At 36.7% G+C, this 15,405-nt stretch overlaps 1 protein-coding gene across 1 annotated transcript; it reads left to right on the forward strand.

The window, feature by feature from the left end:
- Positions 1–13,872: 13,872 nt before the first annotated feature.
- On the forward strand, positions 13,873–15,190 carry K441DRAFT_699447 (uncharacterized protein; the record flags this gene model as incomplete). The annotated part of the gene is made up of 3 exons (XM_067653158.1): positions 13,873–14,019; positions 14,116–15,001; positions 15,057–15,190. 3 exons carry the CDS (start codon positions 13,873–13,875, stop codon positions 15,188–15,190), a joined length of 1,167 nt encoding a protein of 388 aa, XP_067499489.1.
- Between the last annotated feature and the right edge of the window lie 215 nt (positions 15,191–15,405).

Genomic DNA, 15,405 nt, shown 5'->3' on the forward strand with positions numbered 1-15,405 from the left:
AGCTCCTTAAGTTCTTTAAACTGCTTCTTTTATTTATCTCCCCATACCTATAGTTTCTCTTTTTTTATAAGCCTAGTAAATGGTTTAATATTCTTTAACCATTATACTATAAACCTTTAGTAGTAGTTATAAAACCCTAAAAATAACCTTAACTGTATTATATTCTCTAGTTTTTGCTAACTTACTATAGCTTTAATCTTCTTTAGGTCTATACTAATATATCCTAGTTTAATAATAAATCTAACAAAATCAGTCTTCCTTATAAAAAAACTCGCATTTTTTAATTACTACTAGCATTTATTCTTTTTATAGTCTCTTTAAGACCTATTTAACGTGTTCCCCGTATTCTTCCTTAATTATTAAGTAGATAATAATGTCGTTAAGGTATACTATAATAAACTCATTAAGGTATTCTCCTAATACACTATTAATTCTTTTCTAAAATATTATAGGTGTATTTATTAATCCAAATTGTATAACTAATGGCTTATATAGTCCTTCTCTTAATTTAAAGGCTGCCTTCTATTTATTGCCTTCCTTAATTCTAATCTAATAGTACGCCTATCTCAGATTTATCTTTATAAAGATTTGCGCGTTGCCTATCCGATCTTAAATTTTGCTAATTAAGGGTAAAGGATACCTATCCTTCTGAGTAATACTATTTAACTACCTATAGTTAATGCATAGCCTAAGCTTTCCGTTTTTCTTTAGTATAAACAGTACTGGGTAACCTACTAATAACTATAATAGTCTAATATATCCCTTTTATAAGTTCTCCTAGATAAACTCTTTAAGTGCGCTCGCCTCCTCTTAAGTAAGCTTATAGGTTAGAAAGAATCTTAAACTTATTTCTAGTTTTAACTCTATTTTATAGTCCTATACTATATAATCTGCTAGCTTTTTACTTTTTAGGCTCTATAGTTTCTTGCCGTATTTATAGTATCTTTTTAGTATATAACTTAAGCCTCGCTTAGTCTCTTTATATATTACTCCAACTTAGTACTATACTAACTTAGTTTATTATCATCTCTTGCGATATTAAGTATCCCTAATATTAACCTAACCTGTAATCCAATTAACCCTTAGGTTATATTCCTGTAACTAAAGCATACCTAATACTGCCTTATTCTATCCTAATAGTAGGATATTAAAAGATATCTTAATTTGTCTTCCTTTAATGGTTATCTAAATAGGTCCTATTTTAAAATTAATAATCCCTCCTCTATAGGCTATTAGATCTCCTAAAATCGTAACTAATAGGTAAGGTTATTCCTTCTATCTATAAGGTAATCCTATTCTCTTAACTGCTGCTAGTAAAATATAGTTCCGTATTACTCTACTATTTATTAGTACTTTAAACTGCCAATCTTACCAATTAATTTATAAATTTAGGTATTGTTTTTAAATTTCTTTAAGAGTTTAAGGCTCTACTACTAGCTCCCTCTAGTCCTATAGGCCTCCACTTTTCCTAACTATTAGCTATTTAATCCTGTTATATTTAGCTTGTCTTTTAGCTAATATCTAGTTTACTTTTTATCTTTAATATACTATAAATAAGTGTTCTCTAGGCATTCCCACTACTATTATCTATCTAAGTATTCTTCCGTAAGGAATCTTTTTAGTTAAAGTATTAAGTTTCCTAACTCTTAAACTTTTATTAAATGCTAGCTATGTATATACTTAGTATTTTAGTATTATTGCTTATCTAGCGCCTAATATATCCTTATAGAGTACTTCTAATTCTTTTTTTTTAGGTTTTTATATATCTTATATATATTATCTATATATACAATCTATAATAGCGTGTGGTATACTAGGTGCTTTAGATTAACTCTTAACTTATTTTTATCCTTAAGTTTAAACCTTTATCGCGCTAATCTAAACGTTATAACTTTATTCACGGGTACTAAGATGCGTTTCTTACTTCTTTAGTCCTCTAATTATTCCTCTAAATCCTTTAACGTTATAATTAAGGCTCCTTTAATATAAGTTATGGCCTTTTCTATAATTGGGTGGTCTTAGATAACTCGTTTATCTAACCATATATAGAAATCTTTCTACTTATCGTTATGTCGTTACCTATACCACTTTTAATATAGCTACTGGAGTATATACAGCTTATCCATAAGGAAGTATTTTCTTATTACTGCGTTATAATAGCCCTTTATATATTATTCTTTAAACTTAGTAGGGATCCCTAAATTCTCTTCGTTTTCTAGTTTGGTAAGCCACTTAGCTCTTAATATGCCTGCCCTAGGCCTATTAGTAATTCTTTATACTAGTGCTCTGTCCTTTATATATCCCAATATACTAGATCTCTTATCTAGTTTCTATTCTTGCTATGCAATAATTCTTCTATAGTTTTTTTAGTTTGCGTCTTATTGCTAGATCCTTAAAGTTATCTTACTTCTTAATCTTAGTATTAATATTTCAATCCTATTACTAAGCCTTACTCGCAATCTCTTTAATAGTGCTCATTCTATTGCTAAAATCTTAGTTCTATAAGATTCTTAGTCCTAAGCTTGCTTCTATCTTAAGCTTTACTTCAGCCTTAGTCTAACTAGGCTTACTTAGTGTTCTTATCTTGTCTTAAGAGTCTTAAATCTTACTTATCTCGTCTTAAGAGTCTTATGTTTTTAGGAAACTTCGTCCTAAGCTTATTTATATATCACTAAACTAAGCTATTACTCTGCTCTATCGGTTATTATCTATTATAGGTCCTTAAGCTTGCCTTATCTCGTTTTAAGAATCTTAGTTATCTTATATCTTGTCTTAAGAATTTTAAGCTTTTAGCCTTTTGCCTTTATTAAGTGCTAAAGTAGTTCGCTAACCTACTTCTCTTACATCTCGCGAAGCGATAGACATCGTGTCTAGTAGGGTCTTAATCCCTACTAATATTCCCTATTCTATAGTGGAATCATTCTCTACCTCTTATATAACATCTCTAAGGTCTATATACTTTTAGTAAGCTACCTTTATTGCCTTATTATTATAGAATATTTCGCCTATATTAAATTTATCGTCCTTAATATCTAATCTGTAAACTAGTTTGTTAGTTCCTTTATATTTTACTAAGTATAGCTCTTATAGCTAATAGCTTACGCTATACTTAGCGTCCTTATAAATTTAGTATATATTATTATTATAATAAAACGCGAAACTGTTAATTAAATATTCTCTTATTCCTTGTAATACACTATTATCCCTTTATATATATATGTCTTCTACTAGTCTCGTTCCTTTTACTATATAGTAACTCTAACTACTTCTATAGTCTTTAATATAGTAACCCTATTTTCCGTAATTTATATAAGCTCCTTTTTTAAACTATTTTTCTTGCTATAGAGTTCGCCTAAACGTCTTCTGCTATTAAGATCCCTAGTTTAGCCTCTACTCTTTAAACCTTTAATTACTTAATCCTTGTCCTCTAGATTTCCATAATTTTTTATTATATTTCTTAGATTTTTTAGTACCACTTAGGTCTATTAGCTCTGCGCTATACTATAGTTTTTAACTTTAACTTTATCGTTACGTGCCCTAGGCCTTATATAACTATAGGACTCTATCCTAACCCTTCTTAGTCTGCTCTCTTTAGTAGATCCTATTATTAATCTTAATTGCTTAATTAATTAAATTCCTAAAAGTATCCATATCTTCTATTAGAATAATTACGTCCTAAATTTTTACCTTAAGTCCCTGTTTATACTATGCTATAAGCGCCTTATTATTCTATTTAACCTATATTGCTAATGTTTAAAACTACGTTATATACTTAATTACTAAAGTCCTCTATACTAGGTTTTGAAGTTTTCTTTCTGCTATTATAGTTACCTCCGGGTCTTTAAATATCTACGTTAATTATTCCGTAAACCCGTTCTAACTTAAGAACATATATTAAACCTCTTAGTTAGTAGTTATTATATTATATTCTTGTATTTCCGTAAGGTAAGGTTTAAACCACTTAAGTGCCCTTCCCGTTAAGAACAATCTTATATAAGTGACTTAATCTATAGGCGTTCCTAGTTTAACTCCCTCTTATATAACCTTAAAGTGCATTTATATAAGGAATCCCTTAAGCTTTAACTTCTCCCCTGAGAATCGCTTAATTAAGGGTAACTTAACCTTAGCTGCTCTGATTCCACTAATCCTTTCTTTAAGTATTTTATTATTGTCTATTAATCGATTAACTATTTCCTATAACTGTCTAACGGTAACTAGCTAAGAGTTAGTGTCTTCTACTATACTAGTATCGTTACCTAATCTCGATATAGTTGCTGCCGTTAACAGCGTCGTGGCTAATACTTTTAGTGGCATATTGTTTAACTTTATTAATACTATAACCTTAGTAGTAAATATATAATAAAGTCTTATAGTAGGAACTACGGTAGACTTATTAATAGGCTAGGTATATAGGTAAATAAGAAGTTAACAGCGTAATAATAACTGGTGGAGTGGTTGCCTAATAAATTAACTCTAATTATATTCTGAGATTCACTATAAAGGAGAGAACTATCTAGGTAGGGACTATGGTCCTTTAAATACACAACCATACTCCTAAGAAATCCCCTTAGTACGTAAGGTACGTAGGCTCTACCTGCTTTATTACGGATTATATAAATCTTATAGATTATACAGGTTACGTTATATAACTTTAGTTACTATTCCTCGTTATATAGCTCTATCAGCTCTATCTTAGACCGTGCCTAGATTAACTAACTAGCTTCTTCTAACTCCTCTCTAAGTAGTTATAATATCGTACTTAAAGCGTCCGTAATAATAAGTTTATTTATTATATTAAAGGTCCTTATTAATTTATTAATATATTATAGTAAATTCGGGTAAGTCCTTTAGTAGTTCTCTACCTACTAACTATGCTCTAATTTTATCTAAAATAGCTTAATAGAGAGTAGCAACTCTAGTAGCTTTATTCTAATCTAGTTCACTAATAAGGCCTAAAAATTCTAAAAAGAAGTTAGTAAAGTCTCGGTTCCGTTATTATAGGTTTTTAAGTTTGGTAATAGCTATATATTTACGGCTAGCGTTATTATATATTTGTTCTAGTAGAGAGATAAAGATTTTAAAATTAATAAAGGTGCCGTTATAGAAGAATAGGTCCATAGTTTATACAGTGTCTTTACTTAAATAAGACATTCTATAGCTAATCTTGCTAGCTTTAGTAGGGTATTAGTTATAATTTATTAAAAGTTTAAAACGGAGCTTAGTTATAAAGGGATGTAAGTTATTTTAATTTCTATTAAACATTAGAGGGTTATAGAGCTTTTTAGATTTTATAGTAGGTATTAGGTTTATTATAGGTACAGGTTAAGCTGCCGTTACTAGTTTAGGGTTTGTATTTAATAGATTAGGTTTATATATAGTTATTTTAATTTTATTTACAGGTGTTGCTATTAAGGTCTTTAACGTAAGTATTTTAGCGTTATAGAGTTCTTTATATATTGCTTTAATCGATTACTAATACTAAGCTTCTAGTATAGTTTGTTATTAGGCCAAGGCATCTATAAAGGACTATTATATTATAGTTATTTATTCCCTAACTAGGGCTATAACAGTTAACGTAGCGGATTCGAGTTTATTTAACATTTTAAGGGTATTAGTATTAACGTAACGTAATATAAGGGCGCGGAGAGACTTTAGGGAAGATTTAAAGGAATAATATAAATTCTATCTAAATCTAAGGGTATATAGCTCTTGCTAAGAACAAGACATTATATAAAGAAGAGAAGGGAATAATAGGAAAATCATATAATTAAATAGTTAAGGGCTTGGTGGTCGATACATGCGCATATACACACGCGGTCTTTAATAGACTTTAGTAAAATTCAATTAATCTAGCAGAATTTGGTTAAAGCGTCGGAATTTATCTATTAAGTGTTTTACCGAGACATTCCTACTGTAACTAGGCTAGTCCTATTACACTTAGCTATTATAAAGTAAGAGTTCTTAGAGATCTACTAAACTACACGCAGTTAAGCTATATTGTTAACTAATATAGTAAGTATATGGCGGGCAATAGGCCTTATTCCTTACAATCCTTCTATTATTCTATTAAAGATTTAACTAGAGACTCCTCTATTTACAAGCCTTATAAATAAGGATGGTATTTAAATTAATATTTCTATATTGCCTTCTATTGGAGGAAAAATAATAAAGTTATTAATTCGGTTATATAAGGTGCTATACCCTTACGTTCTAAAGCTTTGCTTAATCTATAGCAAATTACCTTAAGAACTCTTGCTAATAAAACTGTACTTTAGCGTATAAATATGGAGCTTATTAAGAAGCAGAAAAGGCAGCGTAGAGGATAGGGTAAAACGTTATATGGTAAGGCACGAGTTCTATTAGTAAGGGAGGCTCTATAAAAGAACTAAGAGCGGGAGCAAAAGGAGCGGGTAGAGGCCGCTCAAAAGGAACGCTATATAGCTCTATAAGGCGTTATAGGCTTCGCGAAGAAGGTGCAGAAGGAACTACTAATGTAGGACGATCTTTTTGTATAATATCAATATATTTAACAAATTTGGGTAAGAGTCCATGCATACGAGAGCTCTGCTCCAGGGGTGGCTCGACCGGGTGGCTGGCTCGACTGGGTGGCTAAGACGTTATAGTGTCTACGGTGCATCTACGGCGCCCTTGCCGTGCGGTAGACTGGCTGTCTGCAGCAGACTAGCTGTAGGGAAAGTTATCTGCAGGGCAGACTGGTTATAGGGAAGGCTATCTATAGTAGACTGGTTGTAGGGAAGGCTGTCTATAGTAGACTGGTTGTAGGGAATGTTGTCTGCAGTAGACTGGTTGTAGAGGTATAGTTGCGGTGGTAACGCGTCGCGGTAACGCGTTCTTAGGGGCTATATAGCCAGCGACGCCTTAGCGACGACGGCGGAGACGAAAGGTAGACGACGGCTACCTACCTACCTATATTAGTGTCTAATTTAATTTAGGAGAGGGGTCGGCCCGATTAAAGGCTTCGATTTATTTAAATCGTTCTCTATATCCGTTAGCTGGCTATATATTTAAACGGTGGTCTAGGGTGCCTCCCTAGGAGGCCTTTATTTAATTTGGTAACGGGCCGATATTAAAGCTCTAGTTTAATTCGATTAATCGATTAATTAAATCGTTTATAGTGTTCGCTGGCTAGTAATTTTAATAGTCGTTATCTAGTTCTAGTAACGGTCGTCTAGTTCTAGTAATAGTCCTCTACTAGCTGCCGTTTTAGTGCCTCCTGTTATAGAAGTGGGCACGAGCTAGAATACAATATACTAAACGGGGTAGTAATTGAAGAAGGCTACGTACGCGTAACTATGCGTAGTTAATATAAAGACATTTAGATGCAGAAACAGAACAGGTTAGGTATGGGTATAAATAGGGGTTGTAGGGGAACGTGCGTAGGTGTCTCGGGACAAACGTAAATACGGGTCAAGAACGTCAAAGCGCGCAGAGACGTGAAAACGTGAGTCCCGTAATACCTCCCTAGGTAGGAAGGATATAAGGAAGGAAGAATAGGTAAAAAATAAGGTGGCTATATAGGGGGTATACTTGGCAAAGGTATGTATAGAGGCTATTAGGAATATAGCGGAGACCTAATATAGAGCCTTTGTATATAGAGCTCTACGTAAAGCCTTATACAGAGCCTCTATATATAGAGCTTCGTATAGAGCTTTGTGCAGAGCCTTATATAGAGCCTCTATATATAGAGCTTTATATAGAGCTTTATATAGAGCTTTATATAGAGCTTTATATAGAGCCTTTATATATAGAGCCTTATGTAAAGCCTTATATAAAGCTTTAAGCCCGCGAAGCCCTACTGCACGCGTCCACGTCGCCGCGGGTGGAAACATCATCAGGAAATCGTTCCTTTTGATGGCTAAGTGTAGAGGCGATAGTAGGGAGCCGTCGCAGCGCGTGCAGCGCGCTATCGTCGCGATTCTGTGGTGTTAAGCTTGCGACGCGTACCACCGTACAAAGTATCGCCCTTAATAACACCAGGAGCCTTACTGCCTCCGCATGAGGCTCTTGCCCTACTACCTAGGGAGGCCTATTAAGGGATACTAGGATACGAAAACCACCTAATATATAACTACCTGGCTTATAGCCAGGCCCGAAACTGGCCTTATTATCTAGTTAGTCAACGTAGACGCGTCCTAGTCATACAATAGGACACCCTTAGGCTTACACTAGCTCTAAGATCGTAAAGGGACGTAGTAAGGGCGTAGGGAACCTCTTTTTATAAGAACTTGTTAAGGTTAACGCGTTACAGATACCTTATACAAAACTTATTAAGGCCCTAAGGCCACCGCAAAGAACTTGTTAAGGCCCTGCCTAGAGAACTTATTAAGGCCCCTCTACGAGGGCCTATCTGGTATCTAGTACACTTAGGTGACTTAAAAGAGGGTCTTAATAGGCGTAGTGCGCGCGACCTGGAAGACAGCAACGCGGCGACGCGATAGTAACGCGATGGTGACGCAACGGCGACTAGACGGCTTAACGAGGTAAAAACACGGGCAAAGCTCTAGGCAGCGGAAACACAGGCCAGCTTTAATAGCCCTATGGCGTTCAACCAGGTGACTTATAGGAGGGTCTTAATAGGCGTGGTGCACGCAACCTGACGTATATATATAAGGCGACTTATAGGAGGGTTTTAATAGGCGTGGTATACGCAACCTAATACACATATATGGGGGAGGCTGTAGGGGAAATATAGGCCAGTTAGATAAGGTCTTAATAGTTAGAGATATAGGCCAGCTTATAGGAAGGGGGGACATAAGCTTAGTTAGTAGGAGAGGGGGGAGTAGGTCACCTGGCATGGGACCTAGTCTATGGCCCCCTCCTATAAGACACAGTCGGCCTATTATAAGGAGACTCTTATAGGCAACGCGAAACGGGAACTGGCAGTAGTATAGGGTGTTGCGCCCCTATACTACTACTAGCCTCCTACGGGGCGTAGTATATAGCAGCTACTACTGGCTTTAAGAACCTTACCCCTTAGCTAGGCTCTAACCCTTAGTGCACCTAGTAGGTAGGCAGGATTACACCCTAGCCAGAAAGACTGCTACGTGGCTTAAGAGAACGGATGCGCGTGTTAGTATATTAATAGACGGAACCGTTCGCCTCTAGGGCGGCACGCCGGTAAAATATACTTAAGGAGTAAATAGGAGTTACTTAGGCGGGAGAGGTTTTGGCCCGGCCTTGACCGTAGAGGTAGTGACGCCTAAAGGTAGGAATAAGCCACTGAAAACTGGGGTAGAGGCCTAGATAAGCAGGTATATCGAACTCTACTATATTATAGCTAATATATAACTACCTAAGAAAAAGGCAGGGCGCCTAGCAGAAGACCTATACCTACTACCCCTACGAAGAGCAGGAGAATCACAGGCTATAAACGACAACAATAAGAAGGCAAAGATCCTTATAGAAAGGTTCTTCCCCTAACCGGCTCTAGCAGACCTTAGTGATATTATAGGCGAAACACCGGTAACTCGCCTGTGGGTTAACAGCGATATAATAACAGAGGAAATAGCTAGAACTATTAGCCGCCTTTTAAATAATATAGTACTAGGACTAGATGGGATTCTAAATAAGGCCCTAAAAACCTATAGGCCACTTATAGTACCTTAGCTTACAGATATAGCTAAAGCATACTTTACTATAGGCTACTACCCATGACTCGGAAGATCTATAACGACGGTTATCCTACAAAAAGAAGGTAAAGCAGATTACTTAATCACAAGAAGCTACCGCCCTATTGCCTTAAAAAACACCCTTAGCAAGATCTTAAAAAGGGTAATAGCGGAACGCATAGCAGATATAGTAGAGGAACACGCCCTACTACCACAAAGCTAAATAGGGGCAAGAAAGAACCGCTTAACACTATTAGCACTTACGCTACTCGCTACCACTATTAAATCTGCATAGGCGATGCGAAAGGACTTTGTAGTATTAATGCTTAGCCTAGATATTAGTGGTGCCTACAATAATATACCCTACGAGCGTCTCCTATATATCCTTAGGGTAAAGGGCTTCCTAGAATAGATTATATAATTTGTCTAAGGGTTTATAGGCTAGAAAGAAATATTATTAGTCTTTAGCAGATACCAGAGCCCCCCTATTATAGTTATAACAGGAATATTATAAGGATTACCCCTCTCGCCTATTCTCTTCCTTTTCTTTATAAGCAACCTGCTTAACTTCTTTAAGAAAGGGGCGATCTAGGGGATAGGCTTTATTAACGACATAAACCTAATTATATACGGGCTAATAGCCGCAGAGAATTACAGAACACTAGAGAAAGCCTATAACACTTATATAGAATAGGCAAAACATTATAGAGTCTAATTCTTACTAGAGAAATACCAGCTAATCCATTTTATAAGAAAATATAACTAATCTATAGATCTCTAGCATATAATTCGCATCTAAGGCTTTAGGGGTTAACTAGTTTAGGGCCTAAGGGTACTAGGAGTATAGGTAAATAGTAAGCTCTAGTGGAGCGCATATGCGGCGTAAGCGGCCCGTAAAGGCTAAGTATAGTTTATCGCTTTATCTAGGATTGTTAATTCTATATAGGGTCCATGCTTCTAGAGGTTATACCTACTATATACAGCAGTTGTCCGGCCAACTATAATATATAGATCTAGTATTTAGGCCATTAGAGAAACTAAGAAGGGCCCCCCTAAATCACTCCTTAAACTACTTTAAAAGGTCTAGATAGCCTACCTCTAGAGTATTATAGGCGGGTATAAGCNAACGGCNATAGCACTNCTTAAGAAGGAATCTAATATTCCCCCCCTATAGTTATATATTAAAGCCGCTATAATGCAAAGGACGTAAAATAAACGTAACTCTAATGTTATAAAGTACATTAAGACACGCCTAAGTAAACTATAGAGGGACCCTAGGGTGCCCTATAGGAGAACAAACTAATAACCCTAAAGTAGGGAAGAGATATTAGAGAAATAGGTAAAGAAAGTAGAAGAAGAATGGTATCGCTTTAGGGCCCAGGCCTATATAGAGAAGAAAGAAAGACGTATAAGAGGTTAGCAAAGATAATAGTAAGACAGAGAAAGGAGCTAAAGTAGAACACGTAAGAACGCTAGGAAACTATCTACCGTAATGCAATACTGGTTGGACTAACGCTAGAGAGGTAAATGGGAGTTAAAGGTATAGAGGCTGACTTAGGCAAGATAAACCTAAGCTATAGTATAGTTAACGCTATAGGGGGTAAATACCTAAGGGCTTTAAGAAGGCCTAATAAAGGCAGAAAATATAATAGCAACACTCTTAAGAACAGGAATAATAGGACTAAAAGATTAGCTTTACTAGGTGGGAGTCCTAATAGGTAGCCCAAGATGCGAATATAGCTGGCTAAAACAGATACTAAAACACGTAATACTATTATACCCCCTACGCACTAATTAAGAAATAATACTCTTAATAGCTGGTATAGAGAACTATAATACACTGCTCTTAATATAAAAAGGCCTTAAGGCGGTTACCCAGTGGCTTATTAGTTAAAATATGCTAAATTAGTTCTAGGTTACAAGGGAAATGGTAATAAAAGGTAAGGGGGCGAGCAGTAGGTGCCCCCTAGTAACTCTATAGTAGTAGAGTAATAGTTTATAATACTAGCGCGTCCGTAGGCTTATTACGGCAGCAGTGGTTCCTAAGGAGGTTAAATAGTAAGGTAGTAGAGCANTATAGGCGACTNNTAGGCGCTAAGTAGGCGAGTCNNAAAAGGCGGGGAGATGGATNANNGGGTTTTCTTATTTTTCTTAAATAGAGTTTTCTCCCTATATGTAAATAAGGAGTAGTCCGCGTGGGTCTAATAGGGATCTAAATCGGACGTTAAGCAATAAATTATTATATAAAGCTTTAAGAGTAATAATTTTAATATTTATTAATAAAGCATATATAAAATATAAAATATATTAAAATTATTAAAATTATTAAAATTATTAAAATTATTAAAATTATTAAAATTATTAAATTATACTTTTATATATGCTTATTAATATTAATAAAATATATATATGCTTATTAAAATTATTAAATTATACTTTTATATATGCTTATTAATATTAATAAAATATATATATGCTTATTAAAATTATAAAAATTATACTTTTATATATGCTTAGTAATCTTAGAGTTAGTACTTAGTAACTAAATACTAAAACTTAATTATAAATGCCGCATTTAGCAGCTAAAAGCTAGAAAATGCTAATATGGCAAAAAAGTAAAATTAAACGCTGGTAAATTTTTTCCTAATGTTAGCGTATACTTCCTATTAACTATAATAAAATAAGTAAACTATGCTATTAAAATACTAGTGCACATGCTAAGTATATACTTTCTTTATACTTTACTAATTATATTTTTACCTTAAAGAGACCTTACTTCCTTATAAATTGCATACACTACCCTTTAAAATATTACCATTATATTCTATTAAATAGGCTACGCTATAGTCTATGCGGTACGGAGGCAGCGGGCAAAAGTTCCTAGCCCCCCCCCTTGTATACGCTAGCCTTTAGTGGCTTAGTGTGGCGTAAGCAATGCTTGGCGCGCACCGCGGCGTTGCGGCGTATACTGCTCTCCCTTTAATACCATACTCTACAAGCTTTTAAAATCCATTAAATTCTTATTATATCCTACTGTATATAATAGGTAACTTATATAATATCTATATAAGGGCTTAGGCCCTTCTTATAAAGATTTATAGCAGTATAAATACCGATATTTAAGCCGCTACCGGACGAGCTGGTATAGAAGATGGATTTTAGCTCTCTATAACGAGAGTTTAGATATATAACATTATAATAGCTACCTAGTGTGGTGGTGAGGTATAGGGACTGCTTCTGCCCACTGCCTCGTCCACTACCTCGTCCACTACCCTCCTTCCTAATATGGAACGCCAAGAAAGTAATTTTGTGGCGCTTTTGTGGCGCTTTTGTGGCGCAAGGGGCCAGGTACTTTTGGCCGCTGCCTCCGTATATACCTAGTATATACTTAATATACACACTATATATACCGCCAATCTATTTCTACTCACTAATAAATATATTCTTGTGTGCATGTATATACGATGCATATGCATCGCATATTCTATGCATGCAGTTGCTAAGGTAAGTTGTGGCTACCGGTGCGCGTTCTGTATGGCTGGAAGTGTGGTACCGCCGACCTTTTTCCGGTGGCTCCATCGGTGACCACGTTCAACTTTTCCGAGACCACGACCAGCTGTAACCCGATCGACACGCACTTACAACGAGATGTGACAAGGTGGTGTATTTTGGCTGTCTTAGCTCCCTTCAGCCTTGTAACTACAGCCCGGCCTTGTAACTACAGCCCGGCCTTGCTTACGAACCTTTTTCGCCCCAGTCCTTTGGCCGCGTTAAGCTAGATGCGGCCACTCTACCAAGGCTTATTTGCCTATCTTCTGATAACAGCCCCTCTCAAATGCCTGATCGTTGAAAAGGGCCCCAAGCCGCAGGTTACCATACTCGCTTACGGGTTGAAACAAATATGCAATGTTGGCGTCATGATCGAGGCGCAGGCAATGCCATAGTTACACTACAGCCTGTTATGGTCACTAGCTGATACGTATTGCCAACGATCATTCGCGCAATGTGGTACTAATTTTATGCTCTCCAACTTAAGGTCCCATGCTTGGTCATTTGAGAAACCCCGCCTTTCCTTAACACGTAAGATATAAGGTAAAAGTATCTCGCTCTAACATCCTAGCCGCGATCCACTCAATTATTATTCCATACGCATCTCTTAGCGTCATACCTTTAAATTGGGTACCTGTTTGCTTTGGAGTCAGCCCAGCAAGCCAAAGCCTTCTCATACGTCTTTCTGCTTACGATGTCCACACAAGGGTCTGGCTTGTTCAACTGGAATATTCCGATCAGTTTACAATACTGTATCAACCACAATCAAGGGACTGTAAACCAGTGCAGTTTGAAAACGGTCACCACTCTGAAAGCTAACTATAATGTTATTCCGAAAGTGGTAAGTATCGTACTCACCCATACTCAACCGTTCCTTTTCTCTGAGATTTAAGTTTCCGATGAGCCACATTGAGACAACTAGACTAATGCTGAATAGTGGTGGGGTGCTTTCCTCATGACATCCTGGTCGACAGTTGTTATTTCGCTCACTCTGATAGGATTCGAAGTTGTCCTTTGGGGTCGACATTATCGGCTAAAAACCTGGCATTCTTCAAAACAAGACCACACAAAGATCTGGCGTTCTATCCATGTGTTGGAGCGACTCATAAATGCCTTTTCGGACCAGCAGAGCGTTGCCGGCCTATCCCTTATCGTTGTTGCAGGGCATGACGGGTGTGAGATCTCAGCCTACGTGTATAATGTGGTCTGCTTCCTGATCGTCATGTCTTTAATTACCCACCTCAATGCTCTCACGAATACTCGCAATTGGTTTGAGAGCGAATATACGGCACGCGGTATTGTCATGGGTGTCTTTAAGCTGCTTCCTATACTTGCAACAGTCATCATGGCTGGCATCATGCTCGGCGCACGCAATAGTCCTAATTTTCCCGTCAATGCTAGTGAATATGTTAGGCTCAGCGCGTCTTGTTTCGAGAGCGTGAGCGAAGTGAACAAGAAGGAGATTGGCTTCGGTGGCTTTGCTCGCGGCAACTGGGCAAGCGCGGGATTTATCCAGTATATGATATTGATGGTTGACCTCTGTGTCGTCTCATTTTTATTCACTTTAGCCCTTCTAAAGAAATTCAGACCTCGGCCTGAAGGTTTCCGAGAGATTTTAAGTCTTGGATTGAGGACTTTGTCCACACTCGCAACCACTGGCACTCTTGCCTGGCTGTCGTACGGATATATTGAGATGAGGAAGGCTGTGGAAAATGCCTCTTGGTTCGAACAAGAACCTGCGTCGAATCAGTTCTCATACTATAACGTCGTCACTTGGGCCTTGTTCGCATCTTCCGTGATCACTATTGTTAATGCCTTTGCTGGTAAGTTTGGCTTCGACTAAGTTCTAACTTGCCTTCACACTAATCTCCATCGCAGAGGTTTATAAAGAAGATCCGCGTGCTGGCGATGCTGCAGCGAATGGGGTTGCTAACGGAGTGACGTCTATATCTGAGAAATTTGATAAAGCGGAGAAGGGGAGCCCGCCTGCTGACTTTCCGGATCTCATGTAATCTTGAATATTGCTTAAATATCGCAGGAGAGTCTAGGGCCGTTCTCTTATTCAATACTTTTAACATTTTCTTGTTTAGTTTTCTCGACTACCGTGCAGTAAATCTAATAAAATCTATCTTTCTTATAAAGAACTCGCACTCAGTGTGTTCGACAGGCAATCAATCGCAGGCAGGGACCCCCGGTTGCGATTGATTGGCCAAAATCCTGGTTGCGA

Source organism: Cenococcum geophilum, assembly GCF_001692895.1.
Source record: "Cenococcum geophilum 1.58 unplaced genomic scaffold K441scaffold_51, whole genome shotgun sequence".
In the NCBI taxonomy this organism is placed as follows: Eukaryota; Fungi; Ascomycota; class Dothideomycetes; order Gloniales; family Gloniaceae; genus Cenococcum; species Cenococcum geophilum.